At 33.3% G+C, this 19,943-nt stretch overlaps 1 protein-coding gene across 1 annotated transcript; it reads right to left on the minus strand.

The window, feature by feature from the left end:
- Positions 1 to 3,294: 3,294 nt before the first annotated feature.
- Positions 3,295 to 17,654, minus strand: LOC139481650 (putative leucine-rich repeat-containing protein DDB_G0290503). Its single transcript, XM_071265096.1, has 4 exons — positions 17,504 to 17,654; positions 11,691 to 11,719; positions 5,927 to 7,380; positions 3,295 to 4,969 (listed from the first exon to the last, which is right to left on the minus strand). The coding sequence occupies exons 3-4, from the start codon at positions 7,374 to 7,376 to the stop codon at positions 4,644 to 4,646; spliced, it is 1,776 nt and encodes a 591-aa protein (XP_071121197.1). The 5' UTR covers positions 7,377 to 7,380; positions 11,691 to 11,719; positions 17,504 to 17,654; the 3' UTR covers positions 3,295 to 4,643.
- Positions 17,655 to 19,943: the final 2,289 nt, after the last annotated feature.

Genomic DNA, 19,943 nt, shown 5'->3' on the forward strand with positions numbered 1-19,943 from the left:
CCACTTATGAAATTAGATTAAAATATCATGTTTGCAAATAAGATTGGATTCATGAATACAGCCACAATGAAATGTTCCATAAACAACGCGATTTGTGCATACAACTGTCATATTTTCTGGAGATCTAGAACCGTCGTCAGGCTAAACTTGGTGTTGCCTTTTAAGAAAAGTACAAATATCGGGTGCATAATACGTCATTTGAATAGAGTCATAATAAAATACTCAGTAAACCAAAACTACTATAAACCGAAGACGTCACAATTCGATTTAGGCACAAACACGCTATATATATATTTTACTGAAATTGCGTCATGAATTTCTAGTGGAAAACTTTACGAGTTATTTGACCGTTATGAAATAACCGTTTCACAAATGAAATCGAATATGTTCCTTATGGTGTAACTGCAATATACTTTCCGTTTCACCACAAATGTTACGTACGGAATTATCAGATCTGTAATAACATAAGCAACACGACGGGTGCCACACGTGGAGCAGGATCTGCTTACCCTTCCGGAGCACCTGAGATCACTCCAAGCTTTTGTTTGTGTGCGTGTTGCTTAGTCTTAAGTTTTCTATGTTGTGTTGGTTTAACCCATGTCGTTGTCAGTTTGTTTTCGATAAATGAGTCTGATTGTTCCTCTGGTATAGTAAGCTCAACTTGTACAATATACTGCATCAAAATAGTTCATGCATATAATCCATTTTTTTTCATCTTCTCATGTCCTTGGTATATACATTCGTTAGTTTAATCTCTTGCATACGCTTGGAATAATATTCAAATATAACGAACAGGCCTTGTTAAAATCTATGGATTGCAAAAATTATTTAAAAAAAACAGGATTATACACAGGTTCCCGGGATCCTAATAATTCGGGATTTTTGATGCATTTTCGTAGATCAGGTATCCCAAACTTTGTATTCTGTGTAATTTTAAAAAGTCATAAACGGTGGTCTTTTCTGTGACTCAAAAATCAGTCCGATGATAGTATAATGTTTACTCCATAAGTATGTGGAATTTTAACCTTCATCCAAGTCAGTTCAAAGACTCTAAATACAAAACATCTTCAGTTGTCACTTAATTATATATACAATTAAGGGGGCTCGCGAGTATAAATCATTTTTTTTTAAATCTAGGATTTCGCTATATTTTTCTATAAATGAACGTTATCATATACTTAATAGAAAAACGAAATAAAAAAATGGGGTCACAATCTGCCTCTGTAAGAGTCATATATTCTTGTGTATGTTCTTTTTTTCAGTTGAACTAATAGTTCAAATAGAGAAATAGAGGTTATATCGAAATAAAAATAGAACTAAATTACAGAAATCGCTAAAAAATTCAATTATTTAGTTTCTGTACAGCTTTTTTTGCAAACATTAATAAAAAAATAGGTCACCGATGAGTTAAAAAAAATATTTTCATTTTTATTCCAACAAATGGCATTTTAAAACTCATCTGGGGCCAAACCGAATCAATTGTTTTGGTGAATTTGTGTACCATATCATAAAGTAATAACTTATAGTGTAAAAAATAAAATGTGTAATGAAAAAGCAAATGTTTATTTTTTGGTACCCGCGAGCCTCCTTAAAGCACTTTTTGTGTAATCGTGTGAACAACTTGCATGTAAGGTAATCAGAACCGCTGTACAGATGAAAAATAATAGATTGATGTGAAACGCGAAACACATTGAACATAAAGTTTACATAGCGCAACGTTTTGTGTGACAGCCATATATTACATAATTGTACAATTCTTGACTTCTACTGTTTGGACCTCAAAAAATAGTGTTTGGCAGATTTTCTGAAAAACAATTTACAATATCTACCTCTTATTTTCTGGAAAAAAGATCAATGTAGGCATTCGGGGAATTGACTTTTGGATACTATTCATTCATACGAACACGTTAAAGTTGTGAAATTTGTGAAAAGTTAGACGTCAATTAATAAATAACCAGTTTGAAAATTTTCAATTGAATTCATTATTTTATTTACGTCATGTGTTTGGTTTAAAACAGCAACAAAAACATTATACACGAACTAGATACGAACATATAAGATAAGGAAAATACATATATAATATATTTTAAAATGTCTCAGTACTGTCATAAAATTCTGAGACGTTCATCTTTGTTTGAAAAAAAAAACCCCAAAAGAACGCAGGTTTAAAAAACAAACAGATATCTGTTGACTGAAAATTCATATCTAAAGGGTCAAGATCAAAAATGCTTTACTCATATTCATCTCGATAAAGCAGACACTCTAACAGGAAATAAGATATTTTGTTTATGGTATAATAAATAAGTTTGGTGTATTTACTATCTTCTGATTGGTTAAACGTATTACCTTTTTTTCAATGTTGTCAATTTTTATGTCGACAAGCCCACAATGACGTTGTGTTTTCATATGCCAACATGTGTGTGCGTTGGTATTGTTAATATCGATACTATAAAAAGTTCTTTGGGCCTTAATCCTGATAGAAATTTATTGAAAATGAATGGCAATAATTCAATTTGAATTAATTAAACTATAAAATTAATTTTGACTCTTCACACTTTACACATTTTTTAATGAAAAGAGTCAAAAATTAATTTTGTGGTTTAATAAATTCAAAATAAATAAAATCCTTTTATTAAATAATCATTAAACACACCATAGTCTGTTCTTTTAAGAATTTCTTACCTGAACGTCTCTTAATGGAGTCACGCCACGTCACGTTACCAACAACCAAATTATGATAAATAAACTTATCATAGATACCAGGACTACATTTAGTATATAAAGTACGAAGTTGATGCAGTTTGATGACACAATGGTATCACTATGTATCTGTCCTCTTACAGTATATAAAGAATGTATATTGACACGCATTTAAGTATTATTTTATTACAAAATAGATATAGTGGAAAAGGAAATAATTTTAATGTGTATATTTAGGTATTCGTAATATATAAACTATTCTAAAAGTCTAATGCATGGTTGTTTTTGTTTAATCATTAACGGAAGTGAAAAAAAGAAATATTAATTTTTGTAGCAGCCAGAATAGATCAATTTTGTAAAACTAAACTTAGAAATATTGATATGTAATTGTGCATTTGTAATTGAATAATTCGACCTCATTATATCCGTTTCATATGCACTTCAATTTAACCCCTTAGCTAGAGCAGAGATATTCATTAAACGAAGAAATAATTTTCATCCATCAGCTAAAAAAGTATCAGAAAAGTGCATTACATTATACTGTGTTATATGCAAATTAAATAAACTGAATTAAACAAACATACAACTGAATTCAACATGTAACAAATTATTTTAATATAGGTAAATATAATCTAGTACAGTATTTACACATTAGCATACCCAATACTGGAACAGTGATCTTAAATATAAATTCGAAGCTACAAGAATAAAAAAAGTATTATAAAACAGCATGCGTCCAAAGTCCCCTCCTAAATGGACTAACCTGTATCATGAACAACGATAGCCAAACATTTGGAATCCGCATCTTTAAATACCGAGCCACAATAAGACATATACGAACAACAGGGGCATACCAGTATAAAGACAAATGACGGGGTAAGTGCGAATGTAAATGAAGTGATATGCAGCATCACAATAGAATATATAATTCAAGAACATCCGGCATTATTTCTGACAACCTACATTTATTTAAAAGTTATTGGTATCCTTCGAAATTTTTTTTTGGAGAAAAAGGATAAGAAGTTCATTGACCAAATACTTGCTCATCAATTTTGTCTTCAAGCAACGATAACTTTTGGCTAAATCTTCATGGCTGTTGCAAGCTTTTGGATGACTAATGATTAAAGTAATGTTTCATTTGAATACAAGTGAAGTATTTTGTTACCAGGCGTTAAGTTATATAACAAAACTTATGAAATCAGCTTTTTTGCATAGGTTTATCATCTATTTCTTCTATAATTTGGTGACACCATTGTATATTCGTCGAATTAATATGATTTAACGGGCAAGGGTATTTTAGTTTTTAAAACAGGAGTTCCTCTTGATAAGATAACATGTAAGAAGTTTTCAACGGAAGCATGTAGCTTCAATTTACGGCAACGAAACGGTTCAACGCATATACTTATAAACTGTTCTAAAAATAAATTAAATCAATACATGTCTGGCAGGCACAAAAGTATAAGATGCACATAAGATAGTAGACCTAAGTATAAATACTATATTGTGAATTCATTTATTTTCATGAATACCAACTTTCGTGGATTAAGGAAATCTCACATCTTCGTGGATATTTATTTCGTAGTTTTTGGCAAATTTGGCATACAAGCCTATATAAAATTGTTATTCGTTGGTCATTTACTTTTTTTGTTATCTTGTACACACTTAATCCACGAAAATTGGTTTCCAACAAATAATAATGAATTCACATTATGTCATTTGAATTTGAATGATTCGTTTTAACTGTAGAACTGATTTCATCTGCTCAACTGTTACTGAAGATGTATATAAAATCTGTTTTCTTTCGGCTTGTATGATGTAACATAATAAATCAAAGTCATTGTTTGTTTTGGCTTTATAATATTTTTTGTCGTGTCGTCATCTAAGCACATACAAATGTCTTTATTAGTTTGAGTTTGTATCAAAAGAGTCAATATCATGTAGTATTAATATTTGTTTGCTGACTGTATCTTTTTTATAAAGATGGGTACCAAACGAAAAAGTTTATCTAAATTATCTCTTGAATCACACCGAAATGTGATATTACCCGGACCTAAAATATGCTTCCTACCTACAGCGATTACAATTTCTCGCCCTTCCTTTGACTTTCCATATTGTTGCACTATCTCATATGGCCAATGACATTTTAATGTCCTTTTCTTTATGTCTTCTAATGTAAAACCGTCAGGTTTAACATAAAGTCGGTATTTATTATTTAATCCAAATTTCAGTGCATCTTTCCCTGGTTTGACCATGACAATGAAACAAAGTTCTGAAATGAAACACAAAACAAATATGAAGTGTATTTTTCTGAGGGTAAAAACTACTTCTTCGACACTACTTGTACCTATCTACTTTAGATTTTACATTTCAAATACATATCCACTTTCTTTGTACTTTATATTTTACACTTCTTATGCAAAAAAAATTTTATAAAAATGGAGAACAAGTCAAAGCTAAAAACAGTAAGTAGGGTAACAAGGTATGCATTGACCTCTTGAAAAGGAGCGGGAAATTCGAACAGTCACAGAAAAAAAAACGTTGGATAAGGACAGTAGTGTTGGCTTAAAATGGACCGTTCAAAAATATTCTGCAAGGGTTCACAAACATGCAAAGATGTTGACAATCTCTGTACAAGAGGTTTCGGATTAAATGTCAAAGTTTTGACGGAAGTTGGCTACATTTTTGTACATTCCGCACAATGGAACAGACGCTCTTTTTTTAATTGCTGCCTAGACAAAACATAAGCAATGCGCGGTTTCCTTTGATTTAGTTCAAACTTCAGTTCTGATCATAATTTCCTTTATTAATATGCGTATACAATGTTTTAAATTGTCTAATATGTATATGTAAATCTATATTGTTAAACGTTGACATAAGGGTTTGGAATGAAAGAGGGACGACAGATACCAGAGGGACAGTCAAACTCATAAATGAAGTGAGAACATTATACATGTTATACGAAGAAAGATGTTTGAAGATTGATGTTGCTAAGTTTGCTTTTCTATGTTGTGTTTTTGTATATTGTTGTTTCCTTTTTGTGTTTTTGTAGTTTATCATCTTTTGCCATGGCTTTGTCAGTTTTGATTTCGTTTAAGAGTTTGATTTTTACGTTTCACTTCTACTAGTCTATTAATGAGTGTTGTACAAAATCTTTTAAATTAACCGATGATCGTATCACTTAATTTGTACCATAACCAGTATTCTTAATCATTTGTTTTCTACAAACCTGTGTCATGTTGCGTGGTTTGTACGGTTTCATATTCATTTTCCTGTGCAGGTTGGCATGTGGACACATTAGACTGATCCTGTTTATGTTTTTGTCTCACTAACGACATGTTACCTAAATCAGTCTTTTCAACAACTTCACCAGGTTCCGTATATGCTTCTTCTTTATTCTCTTGTTCCGTTGGAGACGCAGGCACGAGACTTGTCGTTTCAACAATTTCACCAAGTTCCGTATATTCTACTTCTTTTTTCTCTTGTCCCGTTGGAGACGCATGAACTGGAATGATCTTTTCGATAATTTCACTAAGTTCTGTATATGCTTCTTCCTTATTTTCCTGTGGTATTAAAGACGTATAAGCTTGTGTAATCTGTTCATCGTTTTCACCAAGTTTCGAGTATTCAGCCTCTTTATTCTTCTGTTTAATTAAAGACATATAGTCTGAACTTGTCAGTTTATCGTTTTCACCAAGTTTCGAGTATTCAGCCTCTTTATTCTTCTGTTTCGTTAAAGACGTATATTCTGAACTTGTCTGTTCATCGATTCCATGGAGATCTGCATATTCTACCTCTTTATACTCCCTTTTAGTTAAGGCCGTATAAACTGGATTTGGCTGTATAACAATTTCCCCAATTTTAGTTATATTTGTCTTTACAATTTTTCCTATATCGTTCATTCGTAAAGAGATATTGACATCTGAAAGCTCATTATTATCGTGCATGGACTGAACGATGTTGTTTGTATCCATCAATATATGTTGAATATGTTTACTGATATGGAATGTTTGTTGGTCGGATGCATGCTGCTTTGAAATTGCCAGGGTCATTTGAAGTTCAACTACTCTCTTTTCTGTACGCTCTACAGATGCCAAGATGTTGTTTATTTTTCGGCTTTCGGTATCTTCAACTTTAATAAGTTCTTTCAATAGTTCTCCTTCAATACGATCAAAATGTTCATTAATTTCATGTCTAGCTTTCTGAATTTTTTCATTAATATACTTTCTATCTAATTGTAGAGATGACATGTTTTCTTCTCGATTCTTTTGAATCCTTTTCAAATTTTCGGCAAGTTCTTGCAATGAACTTTCAATTTCAAAAAACGTTTTTGATGAACTGAATTTGCAAACACCATCATGTATATTTGTGAGATTTTGGCAGTTCCTATGTTCCTCAATGAGACATTTTGTACAACACGAACACTCATGTTCATGACAGTATGCTTGGTAGTTTTCGCCGTGTAATTTGCAAGAATCAGTAATTTGTAGGACACTAACAGGTAACGTTTGATATTCGGTCAAAGGTAAAATACCATGACTCTTGTGTGCTTCGTTGAGAAGATGACGTTCCTTACATTCTCCACAAAGCCCTGTGTTACATTCAAAACACCATGCTGCAGATTGTACAGATGCATGTCGGGAAATGCAGATGCCGCATACAGGAAAATTGCTCGCCATATTTCTGAAGAAAAAAACATTCACTTCATAACACATTTTATTGGTATTAGCCTTGTTTTATATACTCGTTATCTTCACAAATACAAACTATGGATAAAGGGAAAATATTTAACGCTTATGCTGATCACGACTGATTATTATTGAAAAAAGCTTGAACATTATATAACAATGATGGAAATGATTTGAATATTAGATATTTGAAAAACATATTTCTTTTGCATCCTGCAATACACACTGGTACAGACAATGTCTTAAAATGATCAATATACAGATCAGCATTGTTTTCCTTTCTACAGCACATTTGTAAACTACAAAATTCATGGCTTTTTGACGTCATTTTAGGCGAATCGGAAATAAAACAGAGGTTCCATTGTTTGAAATGTAATATCCATATCAATTCTTTGAAAATTAGTTTATGGTCAGGGGTGTGTGTTTTCGTCTATGTTATGCCACTAAATGCTTAAACATCACAAAGGGGAAGATGATGTGGGATGAATTTCTTTTGAAAGTAGAAAAAGGGACCGTGTTTGTACTTACATGAACAATACAAAGGGAGCCAACATGTAGAGCAGGAACTGCGTTCCTTTCCAAAGTGCCTGAAATCACACCTATTATGTGATGAAGTTCGATTTGCTTTATTCTTAAGTGTGTGTTTATACACTATTGATTGTCTTTAAAAAAAAGAAATTCAATGACATTGTCACTTTGTTGTCGAAGTATGAGTTTGACCATCCCTTTGTTATCTTTCACGTTTCTTTTTCGTGGCATTTAGTTTAGACATACTTAAAAATGACTTCCAATCTGTTTTAACAATTCTAATGATTACAATTATGACCATGAAAATTTTATGTTGTTGTTCCGTTACTGAATTAAGGTAATAATCAATAAAGTTGAACGCTTTGATTTTTCGTCATGTTTGATAAAAATCTATAGGTTGCACTTTGTAAATACAGCTGTTTCTCAAAACACGCCTCTTTTGGGGAGTAATTGAATATTCATAGAAAATTCATTTTGTTTACATACTGGTTCCCAGTTATGCTCTCTGTGTTCCATATCGCAGAGACAGAACTTGGGAATGTTACCAGTAAATAAACACGTGCATATTGTTTACATTGAAATCTGTGGTAACCTTTCATTCGAGGTAGAGGTAGTTAAGAAAATTAGTGTAAGTTTAAACTCTGAGAAGTTCAGGGCATATTAACGTTGAAAATATGCCGCACAGCCCTATATTTTGACCTTTGAAAAAAATTGTGGCGCATATGAACTTTCAATTCTAGGATAAGATTTTTTTCAAAACTTCATAGTAAAAGTGGTACAGTTTTAGCCGTAAAAGTAGTTCCTATGGGAAATTGCATTGTCAATATTTACAGAAATGCAACCTATATAGGGTGAAAAAGGGGAACATTCAGAATTTAACCAAATTTGCTTTATTTCACAGATTTTAAAGAAATTAACTCAAATAAGAAGTTTTATAAATATTTAATGAAGATTGATAGAATCCTGGGCCTTAAATATGATGACTCAGCATAAATTCACAGTTTACAGTATGCATAGTTTACTTAAAGTCCTGGATACAAAATTAAATCATAATATTTGCATATTTGTAAGTTAAATTGTTAAGAAGTGCTTATATTTACTCTTCACAGTCATTGAAACTCATAGATCCTTCCTGAATATTATTTATGGGGTATTTGTGTCCTTTCGATAACCCAAAAGTAAGCCGCAACACCTAAATCTGCTTTTTTGTCACCACGGCATAATAAATACAAGCTAGAAAAACAAAAATATCTCAAGAAAAATTACAATAGTGTGTTCTATCCTGAATATGTACTAAATATTCCAAATTGCTAGAAACAGCAGAATTATTTAGGAAATTTGAGGTCCCAGGGGCAAGAAACATAGAAAATTGCCTACCCCCTGGGTCATAAAACAAATAATTAAACTTGTAAATGCTATGATTTTATGATTTTAAAGTTCTTGATATAGAAAACAATAACTATGCTTGGAAGTTATGCAAAAATCAAATGTTAGCAGTCATCTCTACAACATTTTAAGTGAATTTATATCTCAGACTGGTATCTGCATACATACAACTACTGCAAATATGGCTTTGTTTGAACACTTCTAGTTTATATAGTAGCTAAATTGTGTCAGATATATGGTTAAAGATGATACTGTTGTGACAAGAATTCTAAATTGACCATTTGAGGCAGAAAATGTGTTCTTTAATTGACAAATAGGCATACAGTAAGATGTGGACTGGAGATAGAGGCTGGATTGGATACTTTATATAATCTTGAATGTTGTAATGATTGACTGCTAAACATTACATTTATAATATTCTGATATGCTTTCAATATGTTATCAAAACAGTTTTTAACAGGTTCTAGGCATTTTTTATCAGAAAATATGCAAATAGGGTAAGCTGGCAATAATTAAAGTCTTGTTTTCAAATTCTTTAAAAAATTGAAACAGGGGAGGGGGTATAAAATGTATAGTAAAGAAAAACTTAGAGTATACACAGTGATTTCTTTAAGACTTTAATTCTGATAAATGAGTATTAATGTGAGAAAAACTGATTTTAGAGAGTTTTCTATTTGAATAAATGTCTGTATAGGTTGCACTTTGTAAATACAGCTGTTTCTCAAAACACGCCTCTTTTGGGGAGTAATTGAATATTCATAGAAAATTCATTTTGTTTACATACTGGTTCCCAGTTATGCTCTCTGTGTTCCATATCGCAGAGACAGAACTTGGGAATGTTACCAGTAAATAAACACGTGCATATTGTTTACATTGAAATCTGTGGTAACCTTTCATTCGAGGTAGGGGTAGTTAAGAAAATTAGTGTAAGTTTAAACTCTGAGAAGTTCAGGGCATATTAACGTTGAAAATATGCCGCACAGCCCTATATTTTGACCTTTGAAAAAAATTGTGGTGCATATGAACTTTCAATTCTAGGATAAGATTTTTTTCAAAACTTCATAGTAAAAGTGGTACAGTTTTAGCCGTAAAAGTAGTTCCTATGGGAAATTGCATTGTCAATATTTACAGAAATGCAACCTATAGCTCGTTATTCTCATAGAATACTGTGGATTCATAAATATTTTTTTTATATCAATTTTCGTAGATTTCGTTGATTAAGGGGAAAACGAATCTAAATGATCAACGAATTACAAAAGGAATATATGTAAACTTTGCCAAATCAACGACATTAGATATCAAAGTTTTTCTCAATCTACGAAAATTGGCACCCACGAAAATAAACGACTCCACAGTAATATGAATGCCGGAAAAATCATTTAAAAAAATTGGAACGCTACTATAGAATAACAAAAGTTCTGCTTCTATATCGTGCTTTATCCTGATTTGCAATAAACATCTATACGGTAGTGGATTATTGGAAAATGTTGAAACCTAAGTTGCTGGAAAACAAAGACGTACACGAACCTTAACATGCTTAACAATATAAAAGTAAGAAGATGTGGTATAATTGTAAATGATACAACTCTCCATAAGAGACAAGATGACATACCCAGTGAAGACATGAAGAGTAGGAAAATATCAAAAATCAAATTAGAATCAATACAATTAAGTCGAAACAAGACTGGGAGATAAGCAACAGTTTCATAATACTACATAAAGACTGAAGACTGACAAACAATAGAAACTTGAGTTAATTCCAAGTGCTCAAGTTGATACAAAGAAATGAAAAGTATAGCAAGTTGTAAGTTGAAGTGATATTTTAAACTACATAAGCATGTATTAACTTTATTTTATTGCATTACGCTTTAAACTTAAAATTAAGGATTTTTCTAGCTGGTCTTCAAATTTTATTATACTTCAGTTTGTATACAAATCTTTGTACATTACAGGTAAATGTTTCAGTCTTACACACTAATAAACAATTTTTATTTAAAATAAAATAAATAAAAATGCTCATGCGGTTATCGATGGAGGCGTAGTCATAAGATTAGCTAACGGAATAAAAATGAGAGTATTGATATAATGATATTATGTAAAATTGCGTTTTTTTACAAATGCTAAACAATCTTATATATAGTGCTGCTAAGGAAATATCCACAATTCTTTTTGTTTCTGAGTACATCAATCTTCTTAACTTTTGACATGATTTTGCATTTGGTCGATAACGTCATCATTAGTCATTATGCTACAAGTTTTGTTAAGTCTTTAAAAACTTGAATTGAGCTGATCTGACAAATATCTAATAACATAGTACATGTATGTGATACTGAATCAACCCCAAATTATACATATAAAAGTTTGTTTACGGAAATATTAATGAACATTTACCTTTTGGTATTGTTGTCGCCATATGCAATCTATAAGGAAATGTATTAAAAATTGTCATATGAACTTTGCACTTTAAAGGAAGAAACACTTTAAATACAAGTGAAATATGAACAAGTAGCTACATTACATAGTGATAAAAAAATTTGAATGGAAAAAAAAACCAGATCAAGAAATCGAAGTAAAATATATGTTGAGAGCATAACTTTTTAAAGTTACATGTACTTGAATTCTCAAATTTTGTCTTTTTTTTAATTGCGGGTTCGTCTATGCATGGTTTATAACCATTTAAAAGAAATATGATGTTTTAATTGTCCCATCCTTTAGTCATTCAGTCCGTCTATCTGAGATCACTTTGTTGACATTTCAGTTTGTTGTCGGATCCGATTTATATTTCAATGCGGGATAATCAGAAATCATTTGAATGACGAACTGTATTTGAGCGGTGTACATATTTAAAAATATTTGAAGATAATGTTGTTGCTTGATTAGCTACTTCTTTCTTCTTAAATTCTCTTGAATTTATGAATGGATGTTTTCACTTATCGAAATCTTGGATGAATGATGTAAAACACAGGCATTTTTTGCGACAAAGAGAAGTTGTGATATACTACTTTTCAACTCCGGTCGTTTTGATAGAGCCTTGATATTCAGACGCATAAAACTTTGAATTAAATGTTCCACTCATTACGACTGCCGATGAGCGCACTGACGATAAACAAAATTCTTAAATTGGGAACGATATCATTGTGAAGAAGGCTTGTTAAGATTTTCCTTATTAATTCTTGCCACCGGAATAACACCTTCATTTTTCGTCGGATTCTCTTCGTATTTCTTGTCCAACCATCCTAAACGTAGATGCATTTGATATGAAAATCACATCGTACATTGGTGAGTTTTTTCGATTGTAGGGCTTGCTTATACAGTAAGACATATGTTATCGTCTTACTGTATAGTAGCAAGGATCATTTGTGAATTAAATTAGAAAAGCCAAATACCTGATTCATACTTTTCATTTTTAAATGATTCATATAACTATTAAGTTTTTAGCCGCAGTTCCGATCCGTCGTTCTTCCAGTTCTTGTTATCAGCTTAAATGTTTATCAGTGTATTCTTTTTCCGATTCAGGAAGAGTTTTTTTCCGTTATGGGAATACATATGTTTACAATCACATTTTTTGTAATTGCTTGCCATAAAAATCGGTCGAGGAAGTTAAACATTTGTGGAAAATCTGTTGTTATAAAATGTACGATATCGGACAACATTTGTGAAAACACTCAACGAGTTATAAATATAGGATTAGTTTGGTCTTCCAATTAACCTGGGCGTCCGTTTTGTAGTGCGGAATGAATAAAACAAGTATCCTGGTCCGTTCAGAATATATAATGCCTTGTGTTAAGAGACAGCCTTGACAACAGGTGTGTGAGGGTTCTATATGTGGCCAATTGTAAGGGACAATATTTGCCTCTATCCAAGATATTCTTAGTCCTTTATACCCATCGTTTTATTTTGAAAATAATTACTTTTGTATCAACTGTTTAAAGCTTAAGCCTCGGTCACACCTTACCGGAAAAGCTCTAACGGACGCCTTACGGATAACTTTTCAATCCGTTCATGTCCGTTAGACGTCCGTTCTTATCCGTTAGACGTCCGTCCATATCCGTTGCATGTTCGTTAAGCGTACGTTTTATCCGTCGACGTCCGTTCTGTCCGGTGGAAAATTTTGAGCATGTTTTTGATAAAATGTCCGTTGAACGTCCGTTAGGCGTCCGTTTTGTACGGTACTCGTCCGTTTCGTTTACGTTTTGTATCCGTTACCTGTCCGTTATACATCCGTTGGTGGTCTGGCAGATAAATTCACTTAAGCCTCGGTCACACCTTACCGGATAGCTCGAACGGACGCCTAACGGATAACTTTTTTTCAATCCGTTCATGTCCGTTAGACGTCCGTTCTTATCCGTTAGACATCCGTCCATATCCGTTGCATGTCCGTTAAGCGTACGTTTTATCCGTCGGCGTCCGTTCTGTCCGGTGGAAAATTTTGAGCATGTTCAAAACTTTGAACGGACGTCCAACGGATAAAACGTCCGTTGAACGTCCGTTAGGCGTCCGTTTTGTACGGTACTCGTCCGTTTCGTTTCCGTTTTGTATCCGTTACGTGTCCGTTATACATCCGTTGGAGGTCTGGAAAATAAATTCACCAACGGACTTCTACCGGACGTTTAACGGATAAAACGGATGTTGAACGGATGAGAAACGGACTTCTACCGGACGTATAACGGATAAAACGGATGATGAACGGATCTGAAACGGATAAATGCAAATTGAAAATTTCGCGTCAGAAATGCCAATTATTGGTATGTCAGATTTCTTAAGGTTCATGAATTCTTATTATTCATAATCGATCTTAGAGTATAGGCACGTCTTCACAATCAAACAGTTCTTATTCAGGCCAGACACTGCCCTTTGGCGGAATTTTGAAGAATAAACCAAAACCAGTTACACAGAAACATTTTGAATATATATGCGATTTACACGTATTATTATTGTCGCCTTTGATTTTTCCGTATATCTTGTTCATCCGTTTTATCCGGTACGCTTCCGTTAGGTGTCCGTTTTATGCGGTACTCGTCCGTTGGATGTACGTTCGACATCCGTTCTGTCCGGTACGTGTCCGTTTCTCGTACGTTGCATATCCGGTGTGTGTCCGTTATGCATCCGTTACACGTCCGTTTCATTCGGTCAGTACATAAACGGACTCCCAACAAATACCAATTTTGTCAACGGACAACTTTTATTTTCATCCGTTAGGCGTCCGTTCGTCTTATCCGGTAAGGTGTGACCGAGGCTTAACGGACTTCTAACGGACGTCTAACGGATAAAACATGTTGAACGAATGAGAAACGGACTTCTACCGGCCGTATAACGGATAAAACATACGATGAACAGATCTGAAACGGATACATGCCATTTGAAAATTTAGCGTCAGAAATGCCAATTATTGATATGTCAGATTTCTTAAGGTTCATGAATTCTTATTATTCATAATCGATCTTAGAGTAAAAGCACGTCTTCACATTCAAGCAGCTCTTATTCAGGCCAAACACTGCCCTTTGGCGGCATGTTGAAGAACAAACCCAAACCAGTAGCACAGAAACATTTTGAATATTTATGCGATTTACATGTATACTTATTGTCGTCTTTAATTTTTCCGTATATCTTGTTCATCCGTTTTATCCGGTACGCTTCCGTTGGGTGTCCGTTTTATGCGATACTCGTCCGTTGGATGTACGTTCGACATCCGTTCTCTCCGGTACGTTTCCGTTTCTCGTACGTTGCATGTCCGGTTTGTGTCCGTTATGCATTCGTTACACGTCCGTTTTAAATAATATAATAAATAAATACAATATTTATAGAGCGCATTATATAATGACAAAAATTACTCTAAGCGCTTCACATTAAAAAATATATAAAATACAAAAATACATAAATCATAGATTACAAAGCACTATCTTAAAAGAATTAAACAAGATACTTATAAAAGAAATAAAAATGCATGTACTCTAAAATATATAAAACTGTCTAAAACTAATGCAGTCAATTAAAAAGTATATAAAAACTACAAGAAATCCTTAAAAGCAGTCCGAAATAAATGAGTCTTGAGTTGCTTTTTAAAAACATCTAAGGAATTTACACTCCGTAAAGACGGTGGCAAATTGTTCCAGAGTGTAGGCGCAGCCTTGTCAAAACGCCTCTCACCGTAGCTTTTCGTTCGAACGTCATTTGGAGGATGAAGGAGCATACTATTTTCCGACCTGAGGGATCTACTTGGCTTGTATGGCGTAATTAAATTTTGAAGGTAACTCGGAGCCTTGCCATGCTGTGCTTTGTACACATATAAAATAAGTTTGTATTGGCAACGGTAATGTATGGGTAGCCAGTGTAACGAAATTAAAACAGGTGTAATTGAGTCAAATTTCCTTTTTCGTGTTATCAAACGTGCTGCTGTGTTTTGTACCCGCTGCAATTTACTGATAATGTTGGTGTTAGTACCGTACAACAATGCATTGCCATAGTCCAGCCTTGATGTTACTAGGGAGCATACTAGTGTTTTACAGGCTTCAACAGAAATAAGAGATCGAATTCTACCAATATTCCGAATTTGGTAAAAACAGGCCTTAGTGATCGCACTGGCTTGATGTTCCATACTGATGGTTTTATCAAAGTACGTTCCCAGATTTTTCACACAAGAAACGTCGCTCAACACTGTTCCATCAAATGTCAGACGAAAATCTGAAAGATGCTTCAATTGATGTTTTGGTGCAAAGATAATTAATTCAGTCTTGTCTTCATTAAGTTTAAGCATATTGGCACTCATCCAATCACCAATATCAGACAAACATTTTTCTAGGCGTTTGGACAGATCGCTCCAGTCTCCTTTCGGTTTTATAATTTGATACACCTGAGTATCGTCTGCGTACGAATGGTATGACATTCCGTGGCGTCTACAAATTTCGCCTACTGGTTTTGCAAAAATACAATATAGTTTCGGCCCTAAGACCGAGCCCTGCGGTACACCAAAGTCGAGTTTGATATCGTCAGATTGTACTGATCCTATAGCAACACGTTGAGTTCTGTTTATAAGATACGATTTTAACCATAGCAAAGCATCTCCGGTAACGCCAAAAGAATATTCCAAACGATCAAAAAGAATCTGATGGTCGATGGTATCAAAAGCGGCCGATAGATCGAGCATGAGCAAAACGGCACAACAGTTATTATCTAATGCATAGGCAATATCGTGATGAACACGTAAGAGTGCAGTTTCCGTGGAATGACATGTACGGTAGGCTGACTGAACACTATCATGTAGAGAATGTGAACTCATGTGATTTTCTAGTCGAATGTCGACAACCTTTTCCAGTGTCTTTGAAATGAAAGGTAAGTTGGAGACTGGTCTGTAGTTTTTGAGTTTTATTCGGTCTGTACATCAACGGACTTCCAACGGATAACAATTTTGTCAACGGACAACTTTTTTTTTCATCCGTTAGTTGTCCGTTCGTGCTATCCGGTAAGGTGTTACCAAGGCTTTAAATATGATTTGTGGGTGAGAAAACATAATAGCTTCTTATAATCGACAACAACCCGATACAACAAACACTGCGATATTTGAACTAATATGATCAAAATGCAGATTCTTCCTCAATAAACCTGATATCTTTAACGTTTTGTTTTACAATGAGAAAAGCAGAAGTCACCACTTTCGTCGCAAAGTTAAGTTAAAAATGACAATGAATAGGTTTTAGTCTTGTCTCACATATAGATGTATGTTTGGTAAATCTTCTTTATTATGCAATTTAATCGATGCTATTAACAGCTTATTACACCAATAATGAAAAACAAACAATAGATATAGGAATATGTGGTGTGAGTGCCAATGAGACAACTCTCCAACCAAAAAACAATTGAAAAAAGTAAACCATTAGAGGTCAATGTACAGCCTTCAACTCGGAACCTTGGCTGACACCGAACAACAAGCTATAAAGGGTCCAAAAATTACTAGTGTAAACCCATTCAAACGGGAAAACCAACGGTTTAATCTATATAAAAAAACGAGAAACGAGAAACACGTATAAATTAAATAAACAAACGACAACTACTGTACATCAGATTCAGGACAGGTGCAAACATTTGCAGCGGGATTAAACGTTTTAATGGTACCAAACATTCTACCATTTTCTGAAATAATAGCATAACATCACAACATAGAAAAACTCTATTACTAATTACTATTACTAATCTTCCATTTGACGTACTATATTATGTGGCCAATAATATTTTAACGTGTTTGTCTCGGTGTCTTCTAATTTAAAACCTTGTTTTGTAACATACAGTCTGTATTGTCCTTTTAATCCAAATCTCAGAGCATCTTTCCCTGGTTTTACGACGACATTAAAACACAGATCTAAAATGAAAAAAAAATCATAGATGCATTTTTCTGATATTACTATTCAATATATATTATAACATATTTCAAATTATAACACAATTAAATAATTATATACATTTTATGTTCTTTTTTTTAAATATTGTTACGGTCCGTATACAGGTATTAACCGTGTATTCTGTTTTATAATATTGTAAACACCTATATGAAGTTCTTTCATTTCAGAAAAATAGATCATTTTTTTTAAGGAAACACCCCAAACGATTTCAAGGTTCAATGCCACGTGCTTCCAGGCACAAAATAGTGAAATGTGCAAGGTAATTATTCACCTCGATTTAAAGGTATACTTCAGTTGAATAAACCATTTTAGTTTTCCATCTAAATATTTGTTGATGATTTAGTATAATGTATGTTATAAATCAAATCTGAGAATTGGAGTCAAACCGGTGGACGTTACCTTTCACATGAAATACAATTTTTCGTTTACATTTTTTCTGATAACTCACATTCGTGATGATGGATTTGATGACGCAATTACAATATGTTTTAACTACATATACATAATAAACAAAAAATATTGAGGAACAACTGAAAACAGAGGCATACAATAGTTATCAAAGGTACCAGGATTATACTTTAGTAAACCAGCCGCGCGTTTCGTCTACATCAAACTCAACAGTGACGCTCAGATCAAAATAATTATAAAAGCCATGGTGCTTTTAGAATTAGGGAAATCTTATTATTTCTGTTATATAGATGATGTTCTCGCACTCAATTATTCAAAATTTGGTGATTATGTTGAACGCATATATCCCATCGAACTAGAGATAAAGTTAATTTGCCTTATATATTGACATTTGAAAACAGAACTTTACGACATAAGAGATGATTTCAACTTCTCAATTGTAAACTTTCCATTTCAATATATGTAGCAACATTCAGCAGCGCCTTCATACGAAGGATATATCTTTCAATTGATACGATATTTCTGGGCATGTATTTCCTATCATGATTTCCTTGATAGAAAATTATTACTCAAAAGGAAGCTAGTCAACTGTGAGTTCCAAATGGTGAAATTGAGATCATCCCTTAATTGATTTTACGGAAGCCACCACGAGTTGCATTGGTTGACCATTATGAAATTTCCGCTTCACAGATGAGAGCGGATATATGCCATATGTCATATTTACTATCTCGCTCCCTTTTCACGAATGTGACCTAACGAATTAGACTTTTTATCGGGTTTTTTACTCACATAAGCACCACGACGGGTGCCACATATGGAGCTGGATCTGCTAACCCTTCCCTAGTAACTGAGATCTTCCCTAGTGTTTTGGTAGAGTTCGTTTTACGAAGTCTTTATTTTTTTATGTTGTGTTTTGTGTACTACTGTTTGTCTGTTTGTCTTGTTATTTTGTTTTCATTTTTTCTTCGATTTATACGTTTGAATTTCCCTCTGGTATCTTTCACCCCTCTTTTATTTGCTGTTTGAAATAATGTCAGTTAATGCAGTTTTTGTAACGTGTCGAAATTGCAGCATGAATAGATGTGCAAGGATATCTTGCATAACATATACTCGTTAAACATTGATATGAAGGAATATGTTAATTTGAAACACAAAAATCACCAGTTGCGCTCGAACAAAAATAACCGAACGGTCTAATTAAGTACGAAGTTGAAGAATAATAAAAACATAATATAACTGAGACGAACCAAGTATTGGTAATGTCATTTCTGACTTGCCTTAGCAAATATATTTCAGATAATTTCTCATTTTTGTACTAGAACATTTAAAACAAACTGATATTTTAACTGATTTTTATATCAGATCTGAAGTAAAGGCTATTGAAGAAGTGATACTCTCAGAAACGGCATTGACCAAATGGTTATAAGACAATAACAATGAAAACTAAGGAGTAAACAAAGACTAAAAAAAAATCAAAGGACATTTGCATCAACAGTTATGAATAATAAATAAGAAACAACACGAACTCCACTAAAAACCGGGAGTGAAATCAGGTGCTCCGGAAGGGTAAGCATTTCCTGCACCGTATACGGCACCCGTCGTGTTATTTCTTTGTTCAGGTCGGAAATGATGGAAGGTTATTATGACTGAGGAAGAATATCACATATGATTTCTGACACACTTTTGTCATAATGGCCAATCAGCTCATGATGGCGACCGTAAAATGTCTTGAGTGATGACCTTAATTTGATTGATTCATAGCCCTGTCTTAGCAACTTTTAAGAAAGCAGTATTCCTCGTGTAAAAACGAAATTCAAGATAGCATGCATACAGTGTAAAACGC

The sequence above is a fragment of the Mytilus edulis genome, chromosome 7, assembly GCF_963676685.1.
Source record: "Mytilus edulis chromosome 7, xbMytEdul2.2, whole genome shotgun sequence".
NCBI classification, from domain to species: domain Eukaryota; kingdom Metazoa; phylum Mollusca; class Bivalvia; order Mytilida; family Mytilidae; genus Mytilus; species Mytilus edulis.

Excerpts from the sequence above, each read along its gene's own strand:
- LOC139481650 (XM_071265096.1), bottom strand. The coding sequence starts at position 7,376 with ATGGCGAGCAATTTTCCTGTATGCGGCATCTGCATTTCCCGACATGCA. Across the intron at positions 4,970-5,926 it reads AACCACGCAACATGACACAG|AACTTTGTTTCATTGTCATG; the intron begins GTTTGTAGAAAA and ends GTTTCATTTCAG.